This window comes from Diabrotica virgifera, chromosome 3, assembly GCF_917563875.1.
Source record: "Diabrotica virgifera virgifera chromosome 3, PGI_DIABVI_V3a".
Classification (NCBI taxonomy): domain Eukaryota; kingdom Metazoa; phylum Arthropoda; class Insecta; order Coleoptera; family Chrysomelidae; genus Diabrotica; species Diabrotica virgifera.
The window spans coordinates 190805448-190829476 of record NC_065445.1 but is presented as its reverse complement, the minus strand read 5'-3'; the positions used below and the strand labels follow the sequence as shown (position 1 = coordinate 190829476).

Genomic DNA, 24029 nt, shown 5'->3' with positions numbered 1-24029 from the left:
TATTAATATACGACATGACAGAAGCTCGATACAAATGAAAAGCGTTGAAAAGCCCTATAGGAAAGATACTCATTCAAGAACCAACAAACTAAGACTTATAGTGCTTTTCATCGACTCTCGTTTGTATCAAGCTTCTGTCATATATTGTATAATGTATATTAATGTGCCGTGTATAGTGTATATTAATATTACACACAGATTATACAACATATGACAGAAGCTCGAAACAATGTTGACACTACAAAAAACAGGCTTACAAACAACTTAATGTGGCTAACAATAACAATCTACGTATGTAACACAACGAGAAGACCGTTAGGTATATATAGAGATATTAGAAAAATACAAACAGGACGGCAGAGAAGAATAGAAAGTTTCAAGACGATATCTCCAATCCTCTCAAGTACTGAAGACACCCCGAGAAAAAATCATTGTCTCTTTTTTTTGACATCCATTTTATTGCAATCTATTTTATAAAAAAATAATAAACAATACTGTAGCGGTTATTTACTGTAATTACTTCTAATTACAATAAAACTAGCGGTTCGTATTTATATACGACTTTATTTATATTTATACAAGTTTACTTTACAAACTTTAGCTTAAGACCAACTCTATTTACAAATATGTCCTATTTATATATGCGATACAGATATTCCAGAAATATCTATATATCTCCAGCTATGTCCATGTGACCGCTTGCACGTCATCGTCGCTGCATCGGCGTATCTCGAAACATCGATAGTGTTCTGTCTGTCCGGAGACGGGAGCTGGTATACGAGGGTAGGTCAATAATTATTTTGTTACACTGCTCCCCTCTTAAGATCTGAGCGTCCCGATCAGCAACTCTAGATGGCCCAGGATGGCGGAATCTACAGGATTCTCCGGCTCTGCATACACCCCTAGAAAAGAAGTAACAGTCTACTGTCTTTGAAGGGTATGACATCTTCGGGTTCATGCAACACACAGTAATCCGTACGCCAGTTTCTCTGAAGATCACTTCCAGCATGCTTCTCACAATCTTCCAATCCAGATTTTCTACTGCATGGCCAATTTTTGGTAAAGCCAAATCTTTGATGTCATAATTACAGACCATTTTCTTCAAATTAGTTAGAGCACGCCATATGTTCTCGTAGCTTGGCGTGTCCGTATAAGACTTCCTGGTCACTATATACAGCAAAGATCGAGGACCATCTTCCAATCGCAATACTCTTCCAATTTTAGGTTGTTGATTCCTTAACTCGTCCAGGCGGCCGAACTTTCTATTGAATACGGACGAGATTCCTTTAGTCATCTCGAGGTCTTGTGCAACACAGTGGGCTAGAGAGACGTTTTCTGGAACACCAAACAGATCTTGCTGAACTTCTGTGGTCACGCCGAATCTAGCACTCTTTCTTTCTGCGTAATTTGACATAAATTGATTAAAACTTGGCTGTGCGACATCTTTCATCTCCTGTTGGAGGACTCGTGCTTCTTCTGTTTCATTTGAGCCAGCATATGGTGCAAGACGATTTATGTGAATAACTTTTGGTTTACCGTTTGGCAACTTCTTAATTCTATATATTACGTCATTTATTTTCTTCTTAACTTCATACGGACCTTCCCATTGTCTTTGCAGTTTAGGACACAAGCCTCGACGACGTTGCGGATTATAAAGCCAGACAAGATCACCTACTTCGAAGCTTTCATTCTTGCATCGAGAATCATATTGATCTTTCATTCTGTCACTGGCTATCTGAATGTGTTGTCGGGCAAGTTCATGAATGTTGTTCATTCGTAATTTCAGGCGGTCAACGTAGTCTTCGCCTGCAACATGTTCCTCGGAAGGTCCGCAGCCAAACTCTAGGTCGCAGGGCAACCGAACTTCACGACCCAACATCAGGCAGGTTGGTGTTTGACCTGTAGTTTCATTTACGGCCGAGCGGTAGGCCATCAGGAATAAATGAATGTGTTGGTCCCAATCTCGCTGATGTTCAGATACAACTTTGGACAAGTGTTTACCCATCGTTCGGTTCATCCTCTCGACCATCCCATCTGATTGAGGATGCAGGGGTGTTGTTCTGGTCTTATTGGCACCAATCAATTTACAAACGTTTTGGAAAAGAGCTGACTCAAAGTTTCGCCCTTGGTCGGAGTGGATCTCCAAGGGAACACCAAATCGGCTAAAGAATTCTTTAACAAGTACCTCTGCAACGGTAGCAGCTTCTTGATTTGGTAATGCATAGGCCTCAGTCCATTTTGTAAAATAATCCATGGCTACCAGGATGTATTTATTTCCAGCATCAGTTTCTAGAAATGGACCTGCAATGTCGATTGCTACTCTTTCCATAGGACTGCCAACATTGTACTGTCTCATGGGTGCTCTCTTTTTACCAACTGGACCATTACCGGATGCACACAGTTCACATTTCTGGCACCATCTTCTTACATCATCTTTACAGTTCACCCAATAGAACCGTTCTCGAACCTTTTGCAGAGTCTTCGTAATACCAAAGTGTCCACCTGATGTACCGTCATGCAACTGACGCAATACTTCTGACACTTTACTTTTAGGTACAATCAACTGAAGCTTAGATTCTGTACCATCATCGTTCTCAAAGGTTCTGTACAGAAGATCATCTTTTAGTATCAGGCAATTCCATTGGCTCCAGTAGGCCTTGACTTCCGGACTACATGCACTAATGTTTTGCCAACTAGGTCTCTCACCTCGACGCATCCAATCCAATACTCTTTTTATACATGGATCGTCTTCTTGGGCTTCTTGTAACTGTTGTGGCTGCCATTGCTCATTAACGACGGTAGTTCGTCTCACAGGGCAAAGCTGTTCATCTACTTTAAGCCGGTGATTACAACTTTCACTGCATGGCCGTATCGAGGAAGCATCTGTATTTGAACCAACTCTTCCAGCCCTCTTCATGCGTCTCTTCGGCATCGTGTCACGAATCACCCTCCGTACCATTTCCACCAAACGTTCATCTTTTCTCTTATCGCCTTTTTCCACGGTTATTACTCGATTGTTTCGTGAAGCTTGGCTAGCTGCTTCGTGTTCCAAGGCAATAGCAAGTGCTTCATCTAAAACTTTCGGTCTTGCTAGTCGTAAAGCTTTCTGTAGTTCATTATCTTTCAGCCCATTGACGAAGGTATCTACTGCAATTTCTTCTAAAACGCTGTCTGGCACCTCTGGATAAGCCAACCGCACCACACGAGCCACATCTGCTTCAAATTCTTGCAGATTCTCACTTGCTCGTTGACTTCTACTTCGCAGTTGTGCTTTGTATACTTGTTGTAGATGGGCATCTCCATAGCGTTTTTCTAGACGAGTGAACAAGGTCTGGTAACAATTTTCTTGACCCTTGGGAATTGACCTTAATATATCTGCAGCATCACCTCGTAAAGCAGCAGTCAAGGAAACAGCCTTTTCTTGTTCGGTCCAATGATTGGCGGTCGCAATAGCTTCAAACTGTCTAAGATATATGGACCAAGAGGACTTTCCATCAAATGGTGGTAATTTGAATCTCATATTATGCGACATTTCTTCTCTCGGTAGTTCATCTTTCACTACAGGATCTAAAGCTACTGCATGAACTGACGGTTGCACTTTTGTATCGGTTATCATGCTCTCTAATTCTTTGATCTTCTCTTCTACGGCCAAAACTACTGCATTAACTGAAGGTAGCACTTTCGTATTGGTTACCATAGTCTCTAGTTGTTTGATCTTATCTTCTAACATTTCTTTACTGTCGTCTACGCTTTTCTGTATCTTATCGAATGTTCTAGAAACCTCTTCAAATTTCTCGTCGTTCTGTCTACAAACGTCTTTAATTACTTGAGAAACACTTTCAAATTTCTCGTTGCTCTGTCTACAAACTTCTTTAATTACTTGAGAAGTCTCGTCAAATCTTTTAGCAACATTTTCGAATTTATCGTCGCTTTTTCTAGAAGTTTCATCGATCTTTTGAGAAACACTTTCAAATTTCTCGTTGTTCTGTCTACTAACTTCTTCAAGTTTCTCGTTGTTCTGTCTACTAACTTCCTCAAGTTTCTCGTTGTTCTGTCTAGAAGTTTCATCGATCGTTTCAGAAACAGTTTTTAATTTCGATAAGATTACTTGTTCTGCTGACTGGAAGTGGAACGTCTCTGGGTTATCTCCGTTCTTCGTGAGGACATCCTTGAGTCGTGCTTGTAGGACTATCTTGCACCCACTGCTGTCTAATTCGTACTCTTCTAATTGTTCACGGAGCTGTTTTATGGTCAGTTCTTGTAGCAACATCTTTGGTCGGCACACACGTACTTTTCAAAATGTCTAAGTCTTTCCGAATACCGAACAATCAACGCACTTCAATTATTCCCGACGAATAAAGTTCAAAAGTCTTTCCGAATACCGAACAATTAACGCACTCCGATTATTTCCGACGAATAAAGTTCAAAAGTCTTTTTTTTTCACTTTTCATTTATTTACACTCCACACCGTTAACACCAACTGTAGCGGTTATTTACTGTAATTACTTCTAATTACAATAAAACTAGCGGTTCGTATTTATATACGACTTTATTTATATTTATACAAGTTTACTTTACAAACTTTAGCTTAAGACCAACTCTATTTACAAATATGTCCTATTTATATATGCGATACAGATATTCCAGAAATATCTATATATCTCCAGCTATGTCCATGTGACCGCTTGCACGTCATCGTCGCTGCATCGGCGTATCTCGAAACATCGATAGTGTTCTGTCTGTCCGGAGACGGGAGCTGGTATACGAGGGTAGGTCAATAATTATTTTGTTACAATACATATGAGTGTTAAGAGTGTGACACAGTCAGTATTCACCCAGTGGTGAATACCTAAAAGAGTACAATAAAGATTGAATTAGTACAGTTATTAATAAATTAATTGAATTAATTTGAATAGTAATACAATAGTAATACGTGTGAATGATTAGTTAGTGTTGAGGTCAAGAGTGTCTGTTCTTTTTAGTCTTCTATTCTGTAGGGGTGTGAGGAGATTGGTGACCAATATGTTTGAGTGAACCTGTAGTCTATTGTGGTACTTGGAGCACAGAGAAACAATTTCTTCTTTGACGGTTTGGACTTAGAGATCCCTATGTATATTATCGTTGGAAATGTACCAAGGAGCTTTAGAACTTTTGATTGAAAGCGCTGTATCTTGAGTAAATTTGTTTCACTGGCAGTTCCCCAGATTTGGATGCCATACGTCCAGATAGGTTTCAGTACACTTTTGTAGATCAGAAGTTTATTGTCTAGACTTAGGCGTGATTTTTGATTAATGATGAACCAGTACATCTTTCTATAAACGAGTCCCAGTTGCAGTCGTTTGTTCCAAATGTGCTTTTGCCATGTTAGGCGGCTGTCTAGGTAAATCCCCAAGTATTTGACGTCACTTCTTATTGGCAGTGGTGTGTTGTTGAAGGTTACAGCTGGATTGATCCCTTCCTTAGTGTAAACGTAATGTGTGTTGACTTGGAGCTATTAACTTTGACTCTCCACAGTTTAAACCACATTTCAAGTCTATTTAAGTGACTTTGTAGTATCTGTGAAGCTAGGGTCGGATTTTCGTGGCAAGCCATTAGGACAGTGTCATCAGCATATGTTGCAATTGTTGTACGATCTGAAGTTGGTATATCTGCTGTGAACAGGAGGTACAGTGTGGGTCCAAGGACACTTCCTTGGGGTACGACAGAGTGGATGGGATGTAGAGTGGTGAGGGCCTCCCCTAGTTTTATCTGATACGATCTGCTGAGGTATGATTGTAGGAGTATGCAGATTGGATGAGGCAATTGTCTGTTAAGTTTTGATATTAGACCTTTATGCCATACATTGTCGAAGGCTTGGGAGACATCCAGGAAGGCTGCTGTACAATATTTCTTGTTCTCGAGTGCATCTCTTGCGGTTCTGACTACCCTTCGATTGTGCCATGTTGTTGTCGAAATCCGAATTGGTAATGAGGTATTAGGTTTTTTTCTGTAATGACAGTGACTATTCTTTTCAGGACAAGCCTCTCAAACACTTTGGAGGGTAAAGGCAGAAGGCTAATAGGACGATAGGATGAAGGTTGGGTTGTGTCTTTGTTGGGTTTATGAATTAGAATGATTTGTGCTACCTTCCATTGGGCGGGGAAGTAGCACAATCTTAGGACAGCATTATATATATGTACATTAGTAGCTTTATTGCTTCTTCAGGTAGTTCTTTGAGAATTAGTCCTGTTATCAGGTCGTATCCAGGTGCTTTTTTTGTATTTAGGTTTTTGATTACTTCTTGAATTTCGGTAATTTTAACTTTTCTGGCGGGAAGACACATCTGGTAGGGTTCATCTGCTATATCTGTAATAAATTTCTCTTCGTTCTCTGGAACCTCTCTCTTGTGCGATTGGAAAACTGACTGAAGATGTTCAGCGAAGGTGTTAGCCCTCTCTTCGTCACTTCGAGACCAGGTGCCATCATTTTTTCTTATCGGTGCTTTAGTTTGTGATTGTGTTTTGAGTTTTTTAGACAATTTCCATAACGAGTAGTTCTTTTCTTCAGAGCTAGACAGATTCTCTAGAAAATAGTTTATTTCTTGTTCTTTGTGTTCCTGTAGGACCTTTTTTAATTGACGGGCTGCTCTGTTGTATTTGGTTTTGTCATCTGGAGCACGGGTGGTCTGCCATCTTTTTCTTAATTGTCTTTTCTCGTATATCATGGTTTTTATATAGAGCGGGTATGAACCCGGTCTCTTAAGCATATGATATATCAGGTGAAGCTTCCCATGCGGCTTGTTGAATTTTTACAGTTAGATGTTTGACTGCTTCTTCTATATCTTGCTCAGATTTTAGTGGTAGGTTTAAAGTAATACTATTTTTTATTATATCTCTGAAGGTATTCGAGTTTGTCCGGCTATTGGATAAAACTAGTGGTTTTGTGATGTGGTGCACCTGTGTGCTACTACATCAAAGATTATACAAAAAATGTAAATGTGAATGGGACATCAGTGATTCTCAATTTGGGTTTAGGCAAGGTTTGGGAACAAGAGAAGCAATAGTAGCAACACAGGTGTTGGTCCAAAATTGTTACGATCAGAGGAAGGACGTATTCCTGTGCTTTCTAGACTACGAGAAAGCGTTTGATTGTGTCCAACATCACAAGTTAATGCAGATCCTCAAGAAGCTTGATATAGACCAAAAAGACATAAGATGCATTGAAAACTTGTACTGGTATCAGGCAGCACAATTAAAAATAGACAATTCTATATCCAAATCCATACATATAAGAAGGGGTGTTCGGCAGGGATGTGTGCTTTCCCCTCTTTTATTTAACATTTATTCGGAAGCCATATTTCAAGAGTCTTTGGAAGATGCAGAGATGGGAATCAAAGTGAATGGAGTATTAATCAACAACATACGATATGCTGATGATGCTGTCTTAATTTGCGACAACATAGCAGATCTTCAACAACTTGTCACTATAATCGGAGAATACAGTAAGCGAATGGGATTAGAGATTAATACCAAAAAGACCAAATTCATGATCATCTCCAGAAACTTGGATGCATTTGAAAACTCCACCATAACACTGAATACTAAGTCCATTGAGAGAGTGAGCAAATTCAAATACCTAGGAACGTGGCTTTTTGAAGACTGGGCATCGGACAGGGAAGTAAAATGTCGCATTGAGCAAGCTCGACAAGCTTTCGTAAAATTCAGGAAGGTACTGAGCTGCTCAGAGTTCGACCTTACACTGAGACTAAGGTTTACTAAATGCTACGTGTGGTCGGTGCTGCTATATGGCATAGAGGGCTGGACACTCAAAACGAGGGATATAAACAGATTAGAAGCCTTCGAAATGTGGCTTTATCGCCGTATCCTAAAGATACCATGGACGGCGAAAGTCACAAATGTGGATGTCCTTAAAAGAATCAACCAAGAACGTCAGCTTTTCGAAAACATCAAGAAAAGAAAAACGGCGTATTTGGGTCACATCATGCGAAACGAAAAATACCAGTTCCTTCAACTTATAATCCAGGGTAAAATTGAAGGCAAGAGAGGAATAGGATGCAAGAAAATGTCCTGGCTCCGAAACATAAGGCAATGGACAGGGATTACCGACATACAATCACTGATCCACATTGCAAGAAACAGAGAGTTAATGGAAAATGTGATCGCCAACATCCATTAGTGGATTTGCATTTGAAGAAGAAGCACCTGTGTACTTAGAGTAATAATGAAGGGAGAGTGATCAGATGAGAGATCGAACAAAGGTTGAACTTTCAAGTAGTTTAGAGAGATACCTTTGATAATACAGAAGTCGATGAGATCAGGAACTTTTCGTGTGTCAGTTGGCCAGTAAGTCGGTTGACCCGTAGATGCCGTTAGTAAATTATTGTTTTTGACACTTTTTAATAATTCTCTACCTCGAGAGGTTATGAGTCTTGATCCCCAATGAAGGTGTTAAGCATTCATTGTCTCTTAACCAACATTTTTACACGTCTATGCAGAAAGGAGTACTGATAGAATCGTTCAGATGACTGAGTCAAAAAATTTATGGGCATACTACAAACAGCATTACCAAGGTTCGATAAACGAAAGGATTCTCCTAAAGTTCAATTCTTTTGATACCCTAGGTATCTGGAATTGCTAAATTTTCTCAGTGCAGCGAGAGTTGCAACACGAAACTACAGCCGCATCATTATTCCAGTTTAATCAGAGAGTGCAGCAATCATGTCTAACGGTTTCGAAACTTATTAGTCTCTCATTAGGAGGCACATATACTGCTCTCTCTGGCCCAACTAGGACAAACCCCGGCGTGCAGTCACCGATTACAACGAACGAAATGACATGGATGCCCTAGCGGCAACTGCTAGCAAAAGACTAAGTTTTCAATCTAATAGCACATAAAACAACACCAAAAAATGTTGTTCCAAATCCTACCAGACTGAAAACAATGGGAACCTTCTCTGGTAACACCTCCGAGGCTTCTACAATTTTCAAGCCATAACGGATGCTGAGACTAAGGAAGACGAGGGAATTTTACAATTTATAATTCACGTCCCATCTGCTCAGCGCGGTAAAGTTCCAACGAGAATGGTTCCCTTCGTAATCCAATCAGAGTAAACATGTAAATCAAAATTGAATAACCATTTTCAATTTCGTTGCAACACGAAACTACAGCCGCATCATTATTCCAGTTCAATCAGAGAGCACCTCTATCGGTTTCGAAACTTATTAGTCTCTCATCAGGAGGCACATATACTGCTCTCTCTGGCCCAACTAGGACAAACCCCGGTGTTCATTTCGTTCGTTGCAATCCGTGACTGCACGCCGGGGTTTGTCCTAGTTGGGCCAGAAAGAGTAGTATATGTGCCCCCTGATGAGAGACTAATAAGTTTCGAAACCAGTAGAGGTGCTTGCTGCACTCTCTGATTGGACTGGAATAATGATGCGGCTGTAGTTTCGTGTTGCAACGAAATTGAAAATGGTTATTCAATTTTGATTTACATGTTTACTCTGATTGGAGTACGAAGGGAACCATTCTCGTTGGAACTTTACCGCGCTGGGCAGATGGGATGTGAATTACAAATTGTAAAATTCCCTCATCTTCCTTAGTCTCAGCATCCGTTATAGCTTGCAAATTGTAGAAGCCTCGAAGGTGTTACCAGAGAAGGTTCCCATTGTTTTCAGTCTGGTAGGATGTGGAACAACATTTTTTGGTGTTGTTTTATGTGCTATTAGATTGAAAACTTAGTGTTTTTTTATAAACAGAAAAATCAAAAGAATGACCTGTGTGATGTAATGCTTTTGGCCTTGTGCTTGTAGCCATGGGTAAGTTCAATAGAAGATACTCAAAAGAACTCTGAAAGCCGAATAGGTCGGATAGCTCAAGCAGTAGAGTTTATGCCTATTATGCAGAAGGCCGGAGATAGATCCCAGAGCTGGCGAGAACATTTAGATATTTTAAAAAATAACGGTAGGCCCCAGATCGACTCAGCCTAAATAAAATAAGTCTCTTCTTTGGCAGCCTCTTCTGGTTTATTCCTGGATATAGGCCTCCCCTTGTGTTTTCTATATTCGTCTTGAGTTGTCTGGTGACCGTTTCTTCCCGCCTTTTCTTTAATGCCGTCGATCCATCTTTTTTGCGGTCTTCCTAGGACTCGTTTATGTGCTCTTGGTCACCATTGTACTCTTCTCTTTGCCCACTTCTCTTCGCTTTCTTTTGCCACATGTCGTGCCCATATCCATTTAGATTTTGCGATAGCCTCGATAACACATCTTTCCTTAAGTTCTTCTTCTTAGATCTTCGTTTCTCATGTGATCTCTTAAGCTTACATTTATCTAAGTCTCTCAATAGCTCTTTGAGTTGTTTTAAGTCTATTGAGAGATCGGTCAATAAGTGTGATAGTCTCCATTCCATAAGTCCTAACAGGAAGGATATATGTGATTTTTGGATCTTTTATAATAAAGCTTAGTTTACCTACTGACATCCAAGTCATTCTTATTCTTATGAGTATTTCTTCAGTTTGTTTTTGTTTGCCTTGTTTTATTTTATGCCCCAAGTTCACATATTTTCTTCAGTTAATATTACCTTGGCTTTCTCAATATTCATTTTTAGTCCTACTTCTCCGATGGTTTTTTTAAGTTTGTTATTTTAAGGTCTTAAATCGCAAGTGATTTAAGTAGTGTCCATCAATGTTAATATATTTTTGCTACCATTCCAGTTTTTTTAAAATATCCTCCAAAGCAAGTGTTAAAAACTTAGGCGATGACATGTCTCCTTGTCTGGCTTATCTCCTCATTAATATAAGTTCTCAATTGTCTATAAGTCTAAGTTTTCAATTATTAAAATGAGTACCTCCGATAAACCAGATGTAACAATAGGCGGTTAAAGCGTAGTACCATTGTATAACTAGACCAAGACTAGACTTGTGTAGATAAACAATGGTAGTATATACTGACCCTTTTACCTTCCTTGTATACCATAGACCCAAAAGATACCATACTTATCTCATAATAGTCTAGTAAAATAAAATTACACTACATGTAAATCAAAATGTAAATTCGTACAGGTTGAAACAAATTTTATATCAAAGTTTAGGTGGGTACAAAAGATATTTTCAAGAAAGTATCCAAATCATACAAGGGGATCATTGTTTAAATAATTAAAAAGGGGTCATTTTTGCAAAAAAAATACTTTTTTAACTGCTGAGGTCATTCAATTACTAATAAAGGTCTATAGGATTATTTTCTGTAAAGTTGAAGGGTAAATCTTTCACATAAGTCTTACTAAATTAAATTTGACCCCCTATTTATTTAAATAATTATACATAAAACTTTAAAAACAAATTTGCAAAAAATTATTTTTAGCGTTTTAAATAAGCACTATAAGATATCTTATTTTACAGGATAAGTTGTGCTATGTTGGTCAGTATTAAGCAAAAAAAAATTGGTCGAAAAATATTTAATATTTAAATTTTAAATGTTACTAAATTTTCAATTGCAAAAACGCGGTTGTTGCCAACGAAATATTCACCTGTATTAAATCTTATTATTTTTATTTTTATGTATATTTTTGACAAATGTATATTGATACATTTAAATTTCAATTAAACTGTCCCCTAAAATTGCATTTGAAAATAATTCAAATTTGTTTATAATTTGCTGTTTTAATAACGTCGCGGTGATTAATTATTTTAAAATGCCGTTTCGATAATTGGGTTCCTGGGAATTTTTCACTAATTAACAAATTTTTTTGTCTTTTTTTTCCTCTTCTTTTTTTTTTCTTTCTTGGCATTGTATTACTACGGGCCCTTTTTGGGTTAAGTTTCATTAAGAATGTCGAATCTCTAAGTTGTAGATTCTAGACCTAAAAATATCAAGATTGGTCTAAAATCACTTAAATAAAATGTGGCTACTTACTGAGTTACAGGGTGTTTTATTTAAAAATGTAAAAATTATTTTCACCAAGTACTTTCAAACTATTTGACGTATCCTTATCATACTTTACAGAAAGTGTGGGTTCTATACAGTCTACTACACCCTATTCCACGAACATACGCCTGTTTTGGATTATTTTAACAACGAATATTTTACTGTGCAAAATAAGAAGAACGAAAGTAAATTGCAAATTACATTGTTGTTTATTGGAATAATTATTAGCGCCATTTACTTTCGTACTTCTTATGTTGCACAGTACAATATTCGTTGTTGAAGTAATCCAAAACGGGCGTATGTTCGTGGAATGGCCCATAAATTGTGATAAATAAAAGTTTCTAGCTACCACCAGAGGCGTACGACAGGGGTCAGTTAATGGTTGACCCTTCCCAAATTCTACGCCACTGAGTGAATTACTATTTTAGCGAAATTTTTCGATTCTCCATTACTTTCTATGTAAATAATATACTCTTTACTGGTAATGATTAAGTCATTAGTTTTAGAGATATTGGACGTTAAAAATGAAACGGCATAGTTATTTTGATTCATTCATTCATTCATTTTAAGATTCCAATATCTCTCAAACTGATGACTTTATGAATACCAATAAATTATTTACACACAAAGTATTGGAGAATCGAAAAATTTCGCTACAATAGTAATTCACTCAGTGGCGTAGAATTTGGGAAGGGTCAATCATTCACTATCCCCTGTCGTACGTCTCTGGCACTAGCTAGAAACGTTTATTAATCACAAGTTAATAGGGTGTATAATAGCCACACTTTCTGCCAAGTATGATAAGGATACGTCAAATAGTTTTAAAGTACTTGGTAACAATAATTTTTAAATTTTTACTCAGTAAGTCAGTAACTCAGTAAGTAGCCACATTTTATTTAAAAGATTTTAGTTAAATCTTAATATTTTTAGGTCTAGAATCTACAATTCAGAGATTCGACATTCTTAATAAAATTAACCCTAAAAGGGCCCGTAGTAATATAACTCCAAGAAGAAAAAGAAGAAGAAAAAACGACAAAAAAATTTTGTTAATTAGTAAAAAAATCCCAGGAATCCAATGATCGAAACGGCATTTCAAAATACTTAATCCCCGCGACGTTATTAAAAAAACAAATTATAAACAAATTTGAATAATTTTCAAATGCCATTTTAGGGGGGAGTTTAACTGAAATTTGAATTTATAAATACATTTATCGAAAATTTACATAAAAATAAAAATATTGAGATCTTAAGCAGGTCAATATTTCTTTGGCAACAACGGCGTTTTTGCAATTGAAAATATAGTAACATTTAATAAACAAATTCAATATCTCAAAAACTATTAAATATCTTTCAACCAATTTTTTTTTGCTTGATACTGGTAACATAGCGCAACTTAGTTTGTAAAATAAGATATTTTATAGTGCTTATTTAAAACGCTAAAAATAATTTTTTGCAAATTTGTTTTTAATGTTTTATATATAATTATTTAAATAAATAGGGGGTCAAATTTAATTTAGTAAGTCTTATGAGAAATATTTACTCTTCAACTTTGCAGAAAAAAATCCTATAGACCTTCGTTGGTAATTGAATGACCTCAGCAGTTAAAAAAGTAATTTTTTTGTAAAAATGACCCCTTTTTAATTATTTAACAATGATCCCCTTGTATGATTTGGATAATTTCTTGAAAATATCTTTTGTACCCACCTAAACTTAGATATAAAATTTGTTTTAACCTGTACGAATTTACATATTGACTTTTTTTATTTTATTAGGCTATAATCCCAAAGCCGCATCAGCGGTATAAAGAGACACTAATATTTTTCCTTTGAAAGCAAAATAAAAATGGAGGCCAGCTGAGCTAGGTAAAATTTAGATAATTACAATGAACAACAAAGTATACATACAAACAGCATTATAATCATAGAGTTATATATTAGCATAGAGAGAGTGTCATTCAGAGCGAAGTGACGACACCATCTTTTTTATTTGGATTGGTGCTGTTTCACTCTTATGCATAGTAAAGCTGCTACAGTTGTCCTCCTCTTCCGTGCCTATATTCACACTGAATGTCATCATAGATTTTCGATACAATGTGTTAGAAAGAGATGCAGCAAACCAGTCCATGAGATCTTGTCGTCAGGAAGCGCGGAAGGTAGGCTCCCTCTATGTTAATATATACCTCTATGATTATAATGCAAAGAAGAAATAAAAAAATAGACAGGAAAAAAATTATCATCTGTCACATACGTTGCGAAAATGAATTGAAATTGAAACTTAATACGTCAGTCAATTTTGATAAGTATAAAAAATTCCTAGTGCAAGAGAACTTCAAATTATTAGTACAAACCGTATTTTTTCAATATGAATATGAATAAAAGAGATGATTGTTTTTGTCCAAAATCTCTTCTATCTAAACAAAATAATCCTGAAGTGACTACCAGTAATTTTACATCAAGCAATCAACCAGTGTCGCGTTCAACAGTAAATGCAGATGACATCGATATAGATGCTATAGAAGAGGTACCAGATGAATTTTGTAATCCTGATTCTCCGGTAATAGTTTCATTTGACGAAGTTAAAAAAGCTGAAGAAGCCATAAAGGACGGAGTAGTACATACACCCTTTGCACGATCATATCATTTATCAAAATTGTTTGGCATGGAGATATATTTAAAGTATGATTTTAAGCAAATTACGGGAAGTTTCAAAGATAGAGGAGCACGATATGCTTGTCTTAATCTAACAGACGAACAGAGAAGGGCTGGAGTTATTACAGCTTCTGCAGGAAACCATGCTCAAGCCATGTCCTACCATGGAACATCTTTGGGGGTTCCCGTTACAGTTGTTATGCCTGTCACTTCCCCCATCATGAAGATCACTAAATGCAGAGATTATGGATCTAACGTTATACTAAAAGGGAAACATTATGGAGAGGCCAGAAAAGTTGCTTTATACTTGGCAAAAAAGCATAACATGGTTTTTATAAACGGTTATGATCATCCAAATGTCATTGCTGGACAAGGTTCCGTGGGTATGGAGATATGTCGCGACTTGCCAGATGTTGATGTAGTTGTAGTACCAACAGGTGGAGGTGGTCTCTTGTCAGGAATATGTGTTGCTGTTAAAGGGATGAATCCTCAATCTAAAATAATTGCAGTAGAAGCTGAGCGTGCAGCTGGTTTCAAGAACGCCATGGATCATGGAAGACCTACTGATACAACAATACTACCGTCACTGGCTGATGGACTTTCAGTGCCTTGTGTAGGATATAATGCGTTCGCTACAGCTCAACCCCATATAGAAAAAGTTATTAGCTTAAAAGAAAACTGTATCGCCCTTGGCATTTTAAGACTCGTAGAAATGGAAAAGGTAGTCGTAGAAGGTTCGGGAGCATCAGGAGTAGCAGCCATATTAGGCGGACATTTGAATGAATATAAAGGCAAAAAAATCGCTATAGTACTATCTGGTGGAAATATCGACACATCAGTTTTGGGTAGAGTTCTGGAAAGAGGCCTTGCAGCAGACGGAAGATACATAAAAGTAAAAGTAACTGTCAGAGACAGAGCAGGTGGAGTATCTGAACTTTTGACTGATATTAGTGATAATGGAGTTGGCATTAAGCATGTTATGCATGAAAGAGCATGGGTTACTTCAGATGTGTACAGTGTTTTGGTTAAATGTATACTTGAAACAAGAGATTATCAGCATAGTTTGGACCTGAAGGAAGCTTTACACAAGAAATATGATTTGGTGGAGTTTGTAGACTTTCCTTCTGCGCCACCTGGAACTGTTCCTTGCTAAACTATTTACCAATACCATTGTCTGATTGTTATTTATATACACCCCAAATAAACTATTTTCGTAAAATAATCCATATTTTTTTTAAATTTACCGAAATATTGCATTCACACAAAAAGTTCAAAACTAGATCTAGAACACTTCCCTGTGGTATTCCTTCTTGGATTGTCTTTAACAATGATTATTATTGTTATACGTTAATGTTAATAAATAAGTTAATATTCTGAGCATTCTACGATATGGCCACATGTCGAAGGCTATTCATTTCATTAACATATTAAGCTTCATGACCCATGTTTCACATTCATATTAGTAATACAGGATGCACATAACATTTTAGAAACTTGATTCTAAGTTGTAAGTTCAGCTGAGAATTGCTAGTCCTTATGACCTTAGACTTTAATGAACGAATAAGCCTCAACATAAATCCACGTGGAAATCCATTGTGAAAATAGTCCAAGCAAAGATACGAATGAAAATAGTACCAAAACATCATCTAGAGAAAATCAGTGAGGAAAAATTTAATGGGAATCACTGTTAAGAGAAAATACAAGTCCTACCGTATCTCTATAATTTACACAATTTTTAAGATCGCTTTTTAAAGAATATTTTTATACTTTTTGTAGTTCCTTCTCCTATCGGAGGTTGGCTACCATCACAGCTATCCGTACCTTATTGGCGGCTGCTCTGAAAAGATCTACTGAGCTGCAACTATACCACTCTCTTAGGTTTCTCAGCCAGAAAATTATTCGTCTTCCTATGGATCTTTTACCCTTAATTTTACCTTGAATTATGAGCCGTAAGATCTCACATTTCGCACCTCTGGTAATGTTGCCTAAATATTTCAGCTTTCTTGTATTCCAGCATTTCTTTGATGTTCTTTCTTCTTCTTCTTCAGGTGCCATCTCCGCTAAGGAGGTTGGTAATCATCATAGCTATTTTAATTTTTGAGGCAGTCGCTGTAAATAACTGTTTTGAGCTGCATCCAAACCATTCTCTCAGGTTCTTCAGCCATGAAATTCGTCTTCTTCCGATGCTTTTTCTGCCATCTATCTTTCCTTGCATTATGAGTCGCAGGATGCCATACTTCTCGCCCCGCATCACATGTCCAAGATACTGTAGTTTTCTTTCTTTAATTGGAGTTCAGAGAAGGAAGAGTTAAGAGAAGGAAGTTCAACTTCTTTCTCTTTACCTATTCTTCTCAGCACTTCGTTGTTCCTAAGTCTATCTACCCAGGAAACCCTCATAATTCTTCTATAGGTCCACATTTCAAAGGCGTTAAGTCGTCTCATTGTCTCCACATTTAACTTCCATGATTCCACTCCATAGTATAGTACACTACCCTATTCCACGAACATACGCCTGTTTTGGATTACTTCGACAACGAATATTTTACTGTGCAAAATAAGAAGAACGAAAGTAAATTGCAAATTACATTGTTGTTTATTGGAATAATTATTAGCGCCATTTACTTTCGTACTTCTTATGTTGTACAGTAAAATATTCGTTCTCGAAGTAATCCAAAACAGGCGTATGTTCGTGGAATGGCCCATAGTATATACATAACAGTGTATACATATACAGTGTATACATAACATTTTGTTAGGCGTACTTTAAGAGCTAATGTTAAATCTTTGCTACATAGGACCTTTTTCATTTTTATAAAATTAGAACGTGCTTTTTCGATTCTGACTTTGATTTCTGTAGTGTAGTCATTATTATCTGTTATATTATGTGTTCCTAGGTAAGTGTACTTTTTTACTCTTTCGATCTGCTGGCCCTCTACTATCAAGATTTCGTTATTATTATGGTTGCTTTTACTAATTTTCATAAACTTCCTCTTTTTGATATTGAGAGAGAGTCCGTACTCCCAACTACACCTTACTATTTTACTCATGAGTCTTTGCAAGTCTTGTAAACTATCGGCTATTATTACTGTATCATCTGCATATCTGATGTTTTAACTAAGACTCCATTTACTCTTATGCCGACTGTTTCATCTTCCAGAGTTTCTCGCATTACCTCTTCAGAATAAGCGTTAAATAATAGAGGTGATAGTATGCAGCCTTGCCTGACTCCTCTCTTTATTTCCATTTCTTCAGATGTTTCTTTTTCAAAAATACGAAGCAAGTTTTCAATCCTAATAGCAAATAATTAATATTGAAAAATATCAAAAATTACTAAAAGATTTTTAAATTGAAAACTTACTGGTACATCCCCATGTATACGCCTCCAAGACTTCTACAATTTGCAAGTCATATGGATGCTGCAGTAAAGACGATAGGGAAGGAATTCTAAACCTTGCAATTCAAATCCCCCGTCTGCAGCTGGCTAGGAACTGAACGATGCACCATAGTTACTCTACTGAGTAATAAGAAAATAAAATAAAAATGTGTGTACCATTTTTATATATTCGGCTGCAATACGAAGGAAAAACAATCTTACTTTTTAATTAGAATAAGGAGTGCAGCCAGTCCCTTTAACTGCAGTTTTCTGCTCTTATTGGAGCGTCATCAGAAGGAACGTAGGCACTGTTCTCCTTGAAGGAGAACAGTGCCTACGTTCCTTCTGATGACGCTCCAATAAGAGCAGAAAACTGCAGTTAAAGGGACTGGCTGCACTCCTTATTCTAATTAAAAAGTAAGATTGTTTTTCCTTCGTATTGCAGCCGAATATATAAAAATGGTACACACATTTTTATTTTAGTTTCTTTTTCAATTGTTACTATTTCTCGCTGATTGTAATAGAGGTGTGTTATTAGTCTTAAATCTCTTTCATCTAGGTTTTTAGTTTTCAGAATTTCCATGAGTCGATCATGTTTTACTTTATCAAACACTTTATTGTAGTCTATAAAACTGACGTAAAGAGGACGGTTAACATCCAAAATCCAAACATCCAATAATGCCTCTCTGGTACCCATGCCATTGCGGAACCCATATTGAGTGTCACTAATATCCAGCTTCAATTTAGAGTGTATTCTGGCGTGGATCATTTTCAGCAGAATTTTCAAGGTATGTGACATTAAGCTTATGGTTCGGTAGTCACTGCATTCTTTGGCATTCACTTTCTTTGGCAAACACACAAATGCTGATGTCAACATTTCTCTAGGGATGATTCCCGTAGGATAGATAGCGTTGAACATTTCTACTATTATGTCCAGGTTTTTCTCGTTGACCAACTTTATCAGATCGCTAGTTAATTCATCTGGACCAGCAGATTTATTGGTTTTCATAGAGTCTATTGCCTGACTAACCTCTGATTTGGTTATCTCTGGGCCCACATCTCCGGTTTGGCTCTCTACGGATGTACTAGCTTTTCTCTGATCATGAAATAGTTCCTCGATGTACTCTTTCCATCGTCGTAGTTTTCGTTCTGTCTCCATTATAATATTTCCATTTTTGTCGAGCAATATATTTGAGGTTCTTCTTTTTTTGTTCTTTTTTTTTTGTTTTTGTGATGTTTTTTTTTTGGTGATGTTCTTTATGACCTCGCAATCCTTTTGTAGCCTTCTTGACATTTCTGCATTTGTAACTCGTTGGATCCATGGCATTTTCAAAATCCTTCTATAGCACCGCCTCTCAAATGCTTCCAACTTCTTTATGTTATCTACTTTTAGTGTACAGCTTTCCATTCCATACAACAAAGTCAAGAACACGTAGCATATAATATCAACACACCATAAATACATTAAGACATCGACATTTTTTAGGTGTATGTTTTCCGTGAGCATGGCTTCTAAAACGTATCTAGCAATTATTTTAGTTTTGAATATTATATGTGGGAACAATAGAAAAGTGATAAATGAGTAAAAGGTAATATGTGAAAGCATGATCCAGTTGTCTACCCAAAAAAATAAACCGTTAAATGCTAGGATTACATAAATTTAGAAAAAACTGCTTTTATTTTTATAATTTAAAAACTGTTTTTTATTTTACACAACTGTAGTGATGGATGACTGTTTTAAAAATTAAGCTTATAAATAATTTATACCAACGATTAAAAAAAGAGGCTAAATCCTTTCCTACGTACATATTTTCTCATAATCCCACTAAATTAGTCTCATAAACTAGCAAATTTATCTCCTAATGTCCAATTAGATCAGTTTCCATTTAAATTTGGTCGCTCGTTTTTCTGCATTTACTGTTGTTTTTGATTGATGCGTGGGCAATCGTTTGCAGAATTAAAAATGTTGTTAAATTCTACGAATTTGCCATTTAAATTTGGACGTGTTTTGCAAGAAACGGTACCAGGGTCCGTGAGTTATACCGTGAGATTATAAAGGCTCTCAAATTTGTAGTAAAATAAATAACAAAAGTATGAATACATAATAAACTACCCAAGACACAAGAGAATATTAATTCAATGCGGAGGAATTTATAAATTTTATCTTACTGTTTTTGATTCTCAAAAAGTTGATTAATAGCAAGCTAAAAAATTGTTAATGGCTTAACGGTGTCTAGTCGGACAAACTTTGATGTATGGGAACATTGGAAAGGGGAAGTTTTAATTGTGGAACAGATTGCAGGTTTCGAACGTCAGACTACGAAAACGTCCCTTGTATTTTGTCAGACATAACTTCCAATTGATTTGTTACCCTTTCATTAAACTCTCATGCAAAGATGAAACTGCTATTTATCACCAACATAATTCCTGACATTTAAAATGTTCTACCTGTCGGACTTATTAAAACGTTCAATATACCTGTCGGATAAAAATGTTTTCATATATTATATAAAGTTTGCTATTGAATAAACTTAAAAACGACCTGCTGGTTTTCACAATCATAACCTTGTCAGGATGACACGTTCCACAATTAAAATCATGTTCCACAATTAAAACTTCCCCTGTTCCAGTGTTCTCATACATCAAAGTTTGTCCGACTAGACACCGTTAAACTATTAACAAATTTTCAGCTTGCTATTAATCAACTTTTTTTTTGGTACGCGGGATCCAGGTCTATGGGTTACAAGATTATTATGCTAAATATGGATGCCGGGTCATGAAGGGATGTAAGGGAATGAACGAGCAGATTTGTTGGCAAAACAAGTCTCGAGATAAATCTTTGTAGGCCCAGAACCATTCCGTGGAGGCACTAAAGATGTTACAAACGAGGCTTAGAAGTGGCTGGTAAGAGATCATAAAAAGAGCTGGAGATACATTCAAAGGCAAATCCATAATAAGAAAATAATCAAGAGTATTGATAAAAAACTCTCACATAATTTTATTAACTTCAATAAACGAGAGACTAAAACTGTCACCAAAATGGTGACTGGGAATTGCCGTTTAAGATAATATATCTAGAAACTAAGTAAGGTGAATGAACTATGGTGCAGAAAACAAGATATGGAAGAAGATACTGCCATACACATCAGACTGCCATGCACATAACCTATATCATTGTAATCTGCTAAGTGATGTGAGCAAGGAATTCACTGGTCAACTGAGAATTAAATCAGAATGGAACTACCAATAAGAAAATTGTTGGCCTTCGTTGAGTCCACAGGACTTATTAGAGTTTAATAGAAAAACAAGATATGATGCTAGATACCTATCACTAGTACATGGTGCCGCAGGAAGTGTTACAGACTGAGTATAGAGATAAAGCAAGTAGATGAACACCCAGGGCAGCTTTATTCGTTAGGCAATATAGACAATTGCCTAGTGCGGTAAAATTATGAGAGGGCGGCAAAAATACTGTACAAAAATATTTGTATATAAAAATTAAAATCGAATAACATTTGCCTAGGGCGTCAAATAACCCAAACGCGGTCCTGTGAACACCTACTACAGTGGAACCCCGATAAGTCGGCCTCCGATAACCCGGAAGTTCTGCTAACGCGGACCAATTTTCATCAGACAAAACAAACATTTTTTCACTTTGACCAAGTTTTTTGCCAAGAAATAAACAATACTGTATACAACTGTACGTATAATTTAAATGTACTACTGTGCATATTTTCATGTTTTTGCAATTATAATGGAGTTTATCTGTAAGTATACCGTGTTTGATTAATTTTTATGATATTCTCCGGCTAACCCGGTTTTTGGATAACCCGTATCGGCCGCGGTCCCGATTAATCCGACTTATCGAGGTTCCACTGTATTTGCAAATGATTAAGTAGTTATAGCCAACGATAAGGAAGATATCTCATTTATGATGAGGAAACTACTGGAAGAATATTCAACATGGAGTTTGAAAATAAATTTAAAAAACTGAATATCTATACATTGGAGGATCAGCACCTAATACAGAAATAGAAGGCCATGAAATTAGAATAGGTCAAGAACATATCTAGGAAGCGCTACATTCCATGAAGTAACGTCTGATAGAGATATATGTACAGAGTAGCATATATGTAGAGAGAGAACTACAATCAATACTTTGGTGGAAAAAAATTGGACGGCATACCAAATTATTAATATACAGGTCCATCATAGACCTATTATAGAGCCATACAACGTGCGGCTCAGAGTGTTGGCATCTTAGCAAGAGAAATAAGGAAACATTGAGATAGTGGAATGTACATAATTGCTAAGAAAAGCAAGGAGAATCTCAAAGCTGAAACATAGAATAAATTAAGATATTAGACAATAGTCTAAGGGGGGAGTATCAGAAAAGATCACCGATAGAATAATAAACATCACGACAGCTTACATGGTATGTACACGTAGAAAGAATTGGTCACAATATATGGCCAAACAGAACGTTAAAACAGCATCCTGCAACTAGAAGAAATCGATGATATTATGAAGAAATATTTCATTCTTGGGGATATTTTCTGTATTTAATTATTTTTGTGTTTTTTGTCATCGCCCATGTCTTGCGTTCATAACATATTGGTCTATTGATTTTTTATAGATTGTTATCTTTAAACATTCAAGTCAATAAGCACTGGCTTTTGTCGTAATCTATTATATATTTTTGAATTCCTGCGTCTTAGGTTTCCTTTCTATAGAATTTAAACCCTGGAAGTGTTTGGCTTTTTACTGTTTCAACACCATCCATTCGTGTAATTTACTTTTTATTTTCTTGTTTTTGTACGTGTTAGCGTTTGGGTCTTTTATATGTTTATTTCAAGTCCAATCTCCTTAACCTCTCTTTTTAGTTATGCCATTTTATGACATATTTTATAAAATATTCGAGAGCCATGTTCACAGATCGGGCTCAATTTTGTTTATCGTTTATTAAGCATACCGCATCCATATTGTTCCAATGTTTCTTTCCAGTTTCCAAGTTTCCAGTTAACATCCAGTTTCTAATAGTCCAGTGTTTCTTTCTAATTAGTCAGATATAGTTTACGGTTCAATCAACTTGTCAAAGAAAAAACTGCAAGCTGTAATGTAACTTCGTGAGTGACTTTTCGGAATAGTAACAGTATGCTAGTAATACAATTTGACAAGTTTCATTTTGTAATATCAAAGAAATTTCTTTTATTAAGGTAGATAGATAACCATTAATTGTATACAAAGCAGATAGTTTATCAAACAAATTAGTATAAAATAAAAAATCAATCATATATTTTTATATGTACGAAAATAAGTTTAAAACGATTTAATCGGGACAATACCGTATTGATCTAAAAATTTATCTAAAGTACCCACTTCATACGTTAGACTTACTGATTATTTTTGTATATAACAATAATATTACCGTCTCGTTTAGACCAACAAAAATCTAAAACAAGATTGCTGTTTATCGTATATATTATTTAGGATTTATCTATGTATATAGTTTCGTAAGAAAGACCTCCGAAAGTCCTATGATAGTGTCCCCGTCAACAACCTGTGGAAAACAATGGAAAATCACGGAGTAGATAACACATACATAAATGTAGTCAAATCAGATTACGGAGATGGACAAAGTGAGAAATTAACGAATTAGAGAACTAATTCGTCGCCTAAATACTATAACTTGATAACTCGTTTAAAGATTTTAAAGATATTTGTGCTGCTACCATGATGATGGTAATTATGGAATTCAATCTGCAGTTCTAATATTATGTTTTTATGTAACTTTTTGGCTACTGATTTATTTAGAAATACGATGCAAATTTGTTTTCCAATATGGAAAAAAACATGGAAAAGTAAAGTTATCAACTTTTAGTACTACCATAACTACCATAAGGTTAACATTTTTGTTTTTGTAAATGTCACATGTCGTGCCTAGTTGCATCTAAGTGAACTTTTTAACAAGAGTAATATTTTAAGCAGTATTTTTGGTGAAAATTAGCCCTGCACCATGGATTATTATGGGTGTTAACTATTATTATCGTTTGTTAACTCCTTTTTTTTGCTGGCAGGTGCATTCAG

At 36.2% G+C, this 24029-nt stretch overlaps 2 protein-coding genes across 2 annotated transcripts in view; one reads left to right on the top strand and one right to left on the bottom strand.

Annotated features, from left to right (window-relative positions):
* Positions 1-24029, bottom strand: part of LOC114333765 (GAS2-like protein pickled eggs) — a 579287-nt gene that overhangs the window by 430228 nt on the left and 125030 nt on the right. The window lies entirely within an intron of this gene.
* LOC114333761 (L-threonine ammonia-lyase-like) lies at positions 14194-15791 on the top strand. Its single transcript, XM_028283755.2, has one exon. It carries the CDS (start codon positions 14283-14285, stop codon positions 15720-15722), a length of 1440 nt encoding a protein of 479 aa, XP_028139556.1. The 5' UTR covers positions 14194-14282; the 3' UTR covers positions 15723-15791.

Excerpts from the sequence above, each read along its gene's own strand:
- LOC114333761 (XM_028283755.2), top strand. The coding sequence starts at position 14,283 with ATGAATATGAATAAAAGAGATGATTGTTTTTGTCCAAAATCTCTTCTA.